General features: G+C 34.4%; 1 protein-coding gene across 1 annotated transcript; it reads right to left on the bottom strand.

Annotated features, from left to right (window-relative positions):
• Positions 1–462: 462 nt before the first annotated feature.
• LOC112805812 (uncharacterized) lies at positions 463–1,020 on the bottom strand. The gene has a single exon (XM_025848143.1). It carries the CDS (start codon positions 1,018–1,020, stop codon positions 463–465), a length of 558 nt encoding a protein of 185 aa, XP_025703928.1.
• Between the last annotated feature and the right edge of the window lie 10,027 nt (positions 1,021–11,047).

The raw sequence follows: 11,047 nt of genomic DNA, 5'->3' as shown, positions 1-11,047 counted from the left end.
ACATCGAGGATGAGGAGCCGTTTATCCGCCGAGGTCAGAGGGCACGGGTAGCCCGTCGCTGTGGTACTGGGTCGCATCTGTTTAGATGATTCACGTTTCATGTATTTTTTTCCTTAAAGTTCAATCATGTATGATAGTGATTTGTACTTTTTTTGTTATGTTATAGTCTGTTCACCTATGTTTTTTTTATTTGTGTTGTGGGACTTTGATTATGTATGATCAATGAATCTTGAAACAGTTTAGTGTTTATTTTTTCTTATTAAATTGTGCATCTACGGAAAATGTAGCATTATTCATAATTAAAGAAGCCATATTCATTACTACTCGCAACAATCAAACTAAAAGTCATGCGCACTAATGTAAATAATACTGACACTAACAACATGCGAACTAATGTAAATAACACTAAGACTAGCAACATGCGCACTAATGTAAATAATGCTAACACTAACAACATGCATACTAATGGTGTCCTGTCTGAGACGAGCCTCCAACCTGTGGGCAACTACGTCGTGTGTGTCCGGGTTGGCGACATAGGCCGCACCTCTTTGGCCGATTCGGATCTGCCTCGTCCATATTCGTCCGTATCCTAGTGGATCTAGGACGACCCTCTCTGGCACGCCTCTTGTCAGGGTCTGGAATCACCGTGGGCCCGTCGTAAGGTGGCCAGAAGCCCTCCGGGATCGGAGGTGTGAATTCCATCCGATACACATTGAACACCGAGCTAATCTGATAGACGCTGTGAACGTAAGAGGTCCAGGTGACCCGTGAGTATGCACAGCATGCAAGTGCGTGCTGACACGGGAAATGAAGAGCCTGGAAGTACCCGCAGTCACATGTCCGAGAAGCAAGTGATACTCTGTAAGTACCCAAGGAGAAAGAACCAGTCGGAGTGGTCTCTGCTACAGTGAACTCGGAGTTATCCCGGTCATACAGCGTCATCGTGAAGCACCTGGCCGTCTTCATGTTGGCCTCAATACACTTCACCAAATGCTGACTGAATTGTTGTCCTGTTCCCATCTGGGCCTCAGCCTCTCTCCCCTTGCGAACAAAGAGTTCCGCAAGCCTACCATATGTTGCCTTCACCAGGGATGCTACAGGGAGATTTCTGACCCCCTTCAGGATAGAGTTCACACACTCGGAGATGTTCGTCGTCATGTGACCGAATCTCCGCCCCTCATCACGATGCTGAGTCCACAACGAGTAATCAATCCGGTTCGTCCACTCACACATCGCCGGATCTTCAGATCGCAGGATATCAAACCAGTAATCAAATTCAACCTCGGTCTTCGCATACGCCGCGTTCACTAGTAGCCTCCTAGCGTCTTTGCCCTTGAAGGTTAGGGCAAAATTAGCCGCTACGTGTCGTATGCAGAATGCACGGTACGCAGATGGCGGTAACCAACCGCCGTCAGGGGCCTTAAGCGCAGCCTTGATGCCGTTGTGCCTGTCCGATATAACCAGCAGACCGGGCTACGGGGTCACGTGCTGTCGAAGGTGCGAGAGAAAGAATGTCCAGGATTCCGCATTCTCACCCTCTACTAGTGCGAATGCGACAGGTAGAATGTTGGAGTTCCCGTCCTGTGCAATCGCGATGAGCAACGTCCCCCCATACTTCCCATACAGATGTGTGCCGTCAATGCTCACTAGCGGCTTGCAATGACGGAATGCCTCGATGCACGGCGGGAAAGTCCAGAAAAGCCTGTGGAAGTACGCTTGAGACTCGTCCACCTGTCCTCCAACTCGAACCGGGCTCGTCTTAAGGACCACAACACTACCAGGCATTGTCAGCTGCACACCCAACACCCACCTAGGCAAGTCGTTGTAGGACTCATCCCAGTCACCGTAGATGAGGGCAATAGATTTCTGCTTCGCCATCCAAACCCTCCGGTAAGTCGGCCTAAAACCAAAGTGCGCTGCCGTGGCGTTCAGGAGCACCTTGATGCTCACGGATGCATCGGCCCTAACCATTGACATAATGAACGCCAAAATCACATGATAATCCAAACTCCTGTGGTCACTCGAGATGGATGTGGCCAGGCAAGTGTGAGGTCCATTGTACCGTTTGACCTCCCAAATGCCCTTGCGCTTCTGGAGACTCAGTCGAATCAACCATGTGCACCCATTCCCAAACTCGGAACACTTGCCCACATACCGGCGGTGATCGGACTCCACCACCTTGTACTGTACCCCTCGCCGGATGCTGTAAGTCTTCACACTTAAAAGGGCCTCATCTTTATCTTGGAATTGCTGACCAACCTGGAACTCTGTCAGACCAGTAGTCCCTTCCGCATCTCTAGCTCCGAATCCAACAGCGTGCCCTAAAACCCCCTCATGTCTCATGGCGTCCAAGTCCAACGAGGAAAAATGTGGTGGATACTGCTGTGTGCCAGAGCTAGAACCACCTACCTCCAATGCAGGCCCAGTCGCTCCAATATCATCAGCGCTGTCATCGTCAATCATATCCGGCTCGACGTCATCCTCCTCTTCATCAACCAAAAAACTGTCTCCTACGCCAACAGGTGCAACTCCCACTAAAGCGTTCGGCAAATTTTCCCTTTCCACTACCTCGTCGCCTTCGGTGCCATTGAGGTCAACAGCAAAAGACGGGGAGGCGACAGGTTGGACCACTGGTTCGTACACAGGGACGGACGAGGAAGCAACGGCAGGCCGGGAACTAGAACCTGCTGGATTCGCTATAGTGTTCGTATTCCTGTTCGAACCGCCGGAGCTGGATACAACATCAACCATCCGTGCCAACAACTCCGGTGTCCTCACCTCCGGAAACTGCCGCCGACAAAGAAACATTACTTGCAAGTCCACATCATTATTAATCGTGAAGCAATCATACTTCACGGTATTCTGTAGCACCGTGACTGGAATGCGATAGAAAAACTTCTTTACCCGCTTCGCACCATCCAGACCGAGCTTCATTAGTACAGCGCTAACAAGGTCATCATAACTCGTCGTAGATGTTACGACAATACATAGAGGATTCTTATCTGGGAACTTTACTCCGGAACGAGTTTTTCTATTAACAGATCCTCTGTGGTGCACCAAAACCACAAAACTCTCCTCACTAGCCATCTCCCTCTAATGAGACTAACTCACGTTTGGAACCATATATATACAGCTCAGTCTCACACTAATTCGAACCGGTCTGGTTCGAACTATGATTTGTGTAATTCGAACCAGCCCGGTTCGAATTACACGGAAACCGTCTCTCTCTATAATTCGAACCAGCTTGGTTCGAATTACGTTCATTCTTAATTCGAACCAAGCTGGTTCGATTTATTACCAACAAAAAAACCTAATTCGAACTCACCTGGTTCGATTTACTAACAATTAGAGTTCGAACCAACCTGGTTCGAATTATATAAAAATACGATCTGGCTTATTGCTGAAACGATTTTTGCTTTGGCGTATTTACGTAATTTTTTGAGTCAGTTGGCTTATTATGGTTTTTTACCCTAAAATTAATTTCTTATTTTTTAGGAAAATGCATTTATGCTTTTAGAAATAAGAATTTTTATGTTATCCTTGACGTTATATGTTAATATAGGATAACATTCATGATCATTATTGCATGAATTATTATTATATTTTGCTTGAGAATACAATAAAATAGATGGAAGTTTACTAGTAGTGTATGTCTAAAAAAAGTTAATAAACTATGAATCATGATAAATCTTTTAATAATAATTATATTAGTATAACATTATCACAACTTTGGTAATTATCTTTTGAATTCTTAAATATTAAAATTTATTTTATGGCTTGTTATTATTTTCTAATAAATTAATTAAGTTTATAATGGTTTTATTATAAAAATATAACAATATTTATTGAAATATAAATGTGTGCATAGCTCTAGTTATTAAAGCTACTAAGAAGAGGTGATCCACGAAGGGTCATGCAAAATCGTTGCCTACTGGATTATAAAGCTTATGTAAATATAAATAATGAAGAGTCTGTCACTCTACTTTCATTTGTTACTCACTCTTGTAGATGTTTTCTGGTATAAAAAAGTGTTTTTGTTATGTGTGTTTTACATGGATGATTAGCTTTAAATTTAGGACTCGTTAGACTGCTTATAATTAATACCTAGGGGTGAGCACGGATAGCGGGTACCCAATTATCCACCCGAACCCGAACCAAACCAATCAAATTGGTTCTGGAACCGACGGGTAATCGGGTCCAACTCGAACCAAACCAATGACATTTGCTGATGATTGGTTCGGGTATCGGTTTTGGGGGCGCGAAACCCGAACCAACCCGTATACCCGATCATAATTAATTATATATATATATATATATATATATATATATATATATATATATATATATATATATATATATATATATATATGACTTTTTATGTGTTTTCTATTTCATAACCCTAATCCTATCTCACTAAGGTTTAGATTTTAATGTGTTTTGGTTTTAGTTTCTTTCAAAGATTATTCACTAGACTTTTGTATTTAACTTCTAATATTTTTATTGCACTTTTATATTTTCATTAGACAAGATTATTTACTATTAATATGTTTGGATTTTGATGAGTTTAATTTTTAATGTATTTGGTATTTAATATGTTTGCATTATTTCTGTTGATGTTATATGTTTATTGTATTTCTTGAATTTTTAAGATAAAAATTTGCCAATTTGATTTTTTTTTATGAATTTCAAAGTCATCGGATACCCGCTACCCGAACCGAACCAATCCGCTCTTAATCGGTTTGGTTTGGTTCGGGTACAAACACAAAAAAACACAAATCCGACCCAAACCAAACCAATTATTTTTTAATCGGTTCGGTTCTAATTTTACCTTAAACCCGAACCAAACCGACCCGTGCTCACCCCTATTAATACCAGAGTTTGAAGAAATAACATCCTACCTAGTGTGGACTCGAGCAAAGAATTGTTCTTGGTGGGAATGTTACACTTGTAAGAAAATTTTCTCTAATAAAAAGGGTTAAAGAGTGTTGAGGGGAAACACCCAAAAAAGTCAACATGAGTTGTTTTTTTTTTTTTAGTGATGAAAGGGAGACAATAACACAAAGTTAATTTATTTAATTTAATATTTATAATTTTATATATATAATATTTATAATTATATATTTATTCTATCTAAAATTATTTATTTATTTTAATAATAATTAGAAAATACAAACTAAAAAAAATAAATGTATTAAAAAGTGCCAAAAAATACATTATGACTCTCTATGACTCCCAAGCTATGGCTCCAAATATATATATATATATATATATATATATATATATATATATATATATATATATATATATTTTGTAAAATTGGCATTTATGGTGTTCTTATTAGCTTGAAAAATTCTTGAGAAAATTATTCATTGGTTATTTTTTTCCCTTTTGTGATATTAGAAAGGCTCTTATAAAAACTATTCCTTTGTGATTTGTTGGTAATTGGTTTGTTGATTTTTGAAAAGTCTCCCTTTAAGTGCAGATTATATGTAAATTCTACATTAGAATTAAATTGGGATAAATTGTTGTCGTTGTGTTCTTCATTCTATTAATCATATTTAATTCTTTAATTAGGTTCAATATTTTCAATTTCACTCTAAATCAAGTGTTTAACAACTTTGGCTCATTAGATTGAGGGAAATGGTTATAAGGTCATCACTGTTATTTTTTCACAAATTAATAACATATAAGGTAAAAAAAAAATCATATGTAGAGTGATATTATTAAAAATAGAAATGGAATTATTATTTTTCTAATTTGAGAAACATTATTTTTCTTTGTTTGAAAATCCCTAGCTTGCAACATTGATACTGCGTGAATAATTTGATAACGATGAGTTAATTAAATGTGCAAAAATTTTAAGAAATTTTGATTTAACCTCATTTTTCAAGACCTACTAAATGGGTCAACTGTATGAATTAAATTCCCATTAATATTTTTTTGTAATAATTTGTTCCATAGTTTTTGTCCAAAAACAGTATTTTATTATATCTATATAAAAATAAAAAAAATAGAAATACAAAATTTCAAAAGACAAGAAATAAAAAATAAACGCACCCGCCATAATCGATTTCCATATAAATATTCCAAATTCAAAGTGGGAGAAACAAAGAGCATAATTAGGAGAGGTAGAGACAGGAATACAAAATGTCTCTCTTGCTTCCTCATCCTTTAGAATAGGTCATCTTAATAAAGTTTAATTATTCTGTTAGTTCATATAATTTCGTAAAATTTTTAATTAGATTCTTATACTTTTTTCTTTTAATTGAGTTTTTATACTAAATTTTATTTTTAGTTTAGTTCTTATATTTTTTTTTCTTTTATTTGGTCCCTGCCAAGGGGGCATGGCCCCCCAAAAATTTTTGTAAAAATATTAGTAATTATACTCTAAAAAAATAAAATTAGTTTGTTTGATTAAATTGATATACTTTCAACTTATATATTTAAATTTTATGTCCATCTTTATCATTCTTTCAAACTTTTATCCTATCCTATTTGACATAATAAATAACATATATTTAAATCAACAACAAGTGACATATCTTTAAATCAATGTTACAAATTAAATATCATTATAAAATTAACACTAAATTATATTTAGCTACTCATATAGTTTCATGCATTATTTTATTTTTAAAATAATAAAAATTATAATATAACTAATAGTAATATTAGTTATTAATAAAAAATTATTATTTTATTTTTAAATCAACTTTACAAATTTAATGCCATTATAGTATAACACTATTTACTTTAATAAATTTTGATATTTTTATTTTATTAAAAATTTAAAATTTTATTTTGTTGTATTATATTATTTAATTTGTAATAAAAGTAATAATAAAAATAATTAATCTTAAAATTTTTGAGAAATAAATATTATCAAAAATAAAATTAATTGTATATAATTTAAATAAAAAATCAATTTTTAAAAAGAAAAATCAATTTTTAGATAAAAAATTAATTTTTTAAATAAAAATAGATTTTTATATGCAAAAATTAATTTTTTTCATGTAAAAACTGATTTTTTTATAATTAATTTTTTATTTAAAATTAAATTGGCTTATTAATCTAAACAAAAAAAATTTATTAATTAAAATCAGAATTATTTTTTATTAATCTTAACCATATATAATCCTACATATTAATAATAAATTTAAAAATAAAATAATTATATTTATAAATTTTATTTTAATATAAATACTATTATATAATTTTTATTAAGATTTTTGGCCTCTCCAAAAAAATTTTTTTAAGCTCCGCCACTAAACTCCCTGAACCAACTTTTTTTTTTTAATCGGGTCTCTATATAATTAAACCAATTACTATTAAGAAGAACCTAATTAAAAAAAAATTAGTGCAGGAACCTAATTAAAAGAAAAAAAATATATAGACCTAATTGAAAATTTCGTAAAACTATAAGAATCAACAAAGTAATTAAATCTCTTAATAATGTATATATGTAGAGACAGAGATAAAAAATTCAAATAATTCTAATTAAACCAGTTTGACTTGGCCATAATTATTGAAAGATAGTCCAATAATACAGGATCATGTCTGCTGATTTGAACTATCACTTTGAGTAGGCCATTCCATTCAGAAAGTCCATTATATAGAACCAATGCCATAGAGAATCTGTTTAAGAACGTCAAACCAAAACATAAAACAAACTATAACTAACGCTAATAAAGTGTGAGTTTGAGCTTTGCCACATTATTATAAGCAAGATTTTGACAAACAAATCAATCATTATAATGGAAAAATTAAGAGTTCAAAGATTTAAATATTTTAAAAAATTAATTAGAGTTGAATTTGATATAACAATATAATATATTTAAATATGAAATATATTTCTTAACATATTTTATTATTTTAAATTGATTAATTAATAAAAAAAAACCTCGACTAGTTTATCTATTTTTTTATCAGTTTATTGTATTTTTGACCAATTTACTTGCAACAAGATTTTACCCTAACCCACCTCCTCTAACTCTCCCAACATATCATCGATCTACCTATAATTACAATTAATGGAATAGCTCCTTGTGAAGGAAAACAACTAACTTTTTTAACAGAAGACTATTAACAGAGAAGAGTAATCTTGTGTAAAAATGTTATTCATTGATTGAACTATACAATGCGGAGTCTATTTATATACAAGTGCTAAAGCACTAATATCTAAATAACTACGATAACTAATTTTATTAGTTACTCTTCTTTAAAATAATTATATGCTATTACCCCCAAGTTCATATATAGTGGTTTTTCTACTAGCCTGAATTTGCTTTTAAATTTGTCAAAACTAGCTAATAGCAACGACTTTGTGAGCACATCGACGACTTGTTCAGATGATAGAATGTGCGTGATAGCAATAGATTTTTTTTATCACTTTATCTCGAACAAAGTATAAATCTAACTCAAAGTGCTTAATTTGATTATGTAAAATTAGATTGTAAGCCAACAACACAGTAGAGATATTGTCACAAAAAAATAGTGGGAGAGAGCAAAACAGGATTAATGCAGTTCAACTAGAAGGTTTTAGATCTAAATGAGCTCCATAAACACTGCTGCCAAAGCTTTATACTCAGCTTGATTAGTTGAACTTCACTATAGGTTGTTTGTTGTATTTTCAAGACACCATTCGAACTATAGTATATGCGAAATTCGGTTGTAGACTTGCTGTCATCCATATCATTGGCCCAATTTGAGTTTGAAAAGGTAGAGAATTTTAAATAAGTGCATTTATGAAATTACAAAGTGAAGTTAGCAGTACATACCAATAAATACCTAAGCACTCTTTTCCCTACAAGCCAATGTTCTTGGCATGGTTGAGACATGAACTGACTTAGCTTATTCACCTAAAAGCTAATATCAGGTCTTGTAATGATTGCACACTGCCCCAACAATGGAACGATATAGGATTGGATTTTCAAAGGGGTGCCAGCATTTCACTACAACAAAAATGCTGAGTACCGTCAGATTTATCATTAGATTTTTTTAAAAAAAATCTACCGTTTACTTGTTTATCGTTGGATTTAGCGGCGGAATAAACCTCACCGGTAACTATTTACTGTCAGATTTTTTTGTCTACCGCTAATTACTAACTGATATAAACCTTTAACTGTGAAATTCTGTAGCTTGTTACCATCGAATTTTTTTCTGATGAATCCAATAGTAATATATTATTTATTATTAATAATTAAATTAATAGTTACCGGCGGTTAACGATAAATTCGATGGTAAACTTACATTTTAATTTTTTTTAAAAAATTATTTGAAAATTCAATATATAACTTCTAATATTTAATCTAATAATTCAAAATAGATGTCTTCTTGCATCACTTGGTAGATGAGTTAAAGGAGTTGTGGATCCATAGTGTAGAAACGTATGATATTTTGACGAAGACAAACTTCTGTGTGCTACATTGATGTGAACTATTAACGACTTTTCTGCATACGAGATACTATCAGGTTGGTCCACTCAGGGCAGAATGGCATGTCTTATTTGTATGGAGGATACAAAGGCATTTTGGTTGCTGAATGACGATAAGAATTCGTGGTTTGATTGCCATCGAAGATTTCTTGACATAGATCATCCTTTTCGACACAACAAGGACTTGTTCAAAATGAAATGCAATTGAACAATAAGAGCCACCCATGAGGTTGGGTGGTAGGCAAGTTTGGCATCGTGTTAGCAAAATCCCAAGAATCGTTGATAACTGGGCAAGTATGAGACCTTCTGGATATGGCAGGAAGCATAATTGGACTAAACAGAGTATATCCTGGGAGTTTTCTTATTGGAAAGATAACTTGGTTTGACATTGTTTTGATATGATGCACATCGAAAAACATGTTCGATAATATTATGCACACAGTAATGGACGATGAGCGAATAAAGGATAACAATAAGGCTAGGTTAGATTTGTTGGACATTTATAGGCAGCCAAATCTAAACTTAAGGAGAGTTGATAACGGACGGTGGCTAAACCAAAGGCGGTGTTCGCTCTAACGAAGGATCAGAGACAAAATGTTTGTAAGTGGATTAGAGGATTGAGGTTCCTGATGGTTACGCTTCTAACTTGAGCAGGTGTGCAAACGTGTGACAGGGGAGGCTTACTGGGCTGAAGAGTCATGATTGTCACATCTTCATGGAGTCTTTAGTTCCTGTTGCATTCAAAGAACTTCTAACCAACATCTGAAAATCCCTCACATAAGTAAATAATTTCTTTAGGGAGTTATGTGCTACAAAACTTAGCATTAAAGATCTCATAGTCACGGACAAAAATATTTCCATCATACTTTGTATGCTAGAGAGGATATTTCCTCCATCCTTTTTTGATGTTATGGGACACTTAGCAATCCATCTACCGTACGAAACAATACTATGTGGATCGGTCCAATTTCGGTAGATGTACCCATTTGAGAGGATGATTGGTTCATTCAAGCGCACCATGAAAAATAGAGCTCAGATTGAGGACAGTATCTGTGAAGCATTCCTAGCTCAGAAAACATTCGCATTTTGCTCATTTATTTTTAGCCACATATTGAGTCACATAGAACAAGGGTTTTAAGGAATGATGAGAGGGGAGAATTCTCGTCAAGTGGAACATATCCAATCTTTGCTCCCAAAGGAGCTATAATGGGTGCGGGAGTGACTACTGGTTAGAGCAAAAGGAAATCGATACTGCACATTTGCATGTGTTGCTTAATTGTGATCAGATTTCACCCTACCTCAGGTGCGTTTTTTAAGTCTTCGTAGATATTGCAATCAGTAAGATACTAACTTCTTAATTTAATTAAGACTTCTTTATCCTATTCAATCATATAGGTTATTCCAAGAGGCAAATTCTCATACCTCATTGAATAATTTTCTACATTGGATTAGAGAATACGTTAGCGTGCATCTAACTAATACAACAGATTTGGAACTAGTTACACTTAGTTGGGGCCCAATAAATAAGGGCACTAGCTACCCGATATATAATGTTAACGGATATCAGTTCCATTCTTTATAGTGGTCGATTAGAAAAAAAATAGATAACACCAG

The sequence above is a fragment of the Arachis hypogaea genome, chromosome 6 (genome assembly GCF_003086295.3).
Source record: "Arachis hypogaea cultivar Tifrunner chromosome 6, arahy.Tifrunner.gnm2.J5K5, whole genome shotgun sequence".
NCBI lineage: Eukaryota > Viridiplantae > Streptophyta > Magnoliopsida > Fabales > Fabaceae > Arachis > Arachis hypogaea.
Note: the sequence above shows the minus strand (reverse complement) of the source record. Positions and strands in the feature narration are given on the sequence as shown.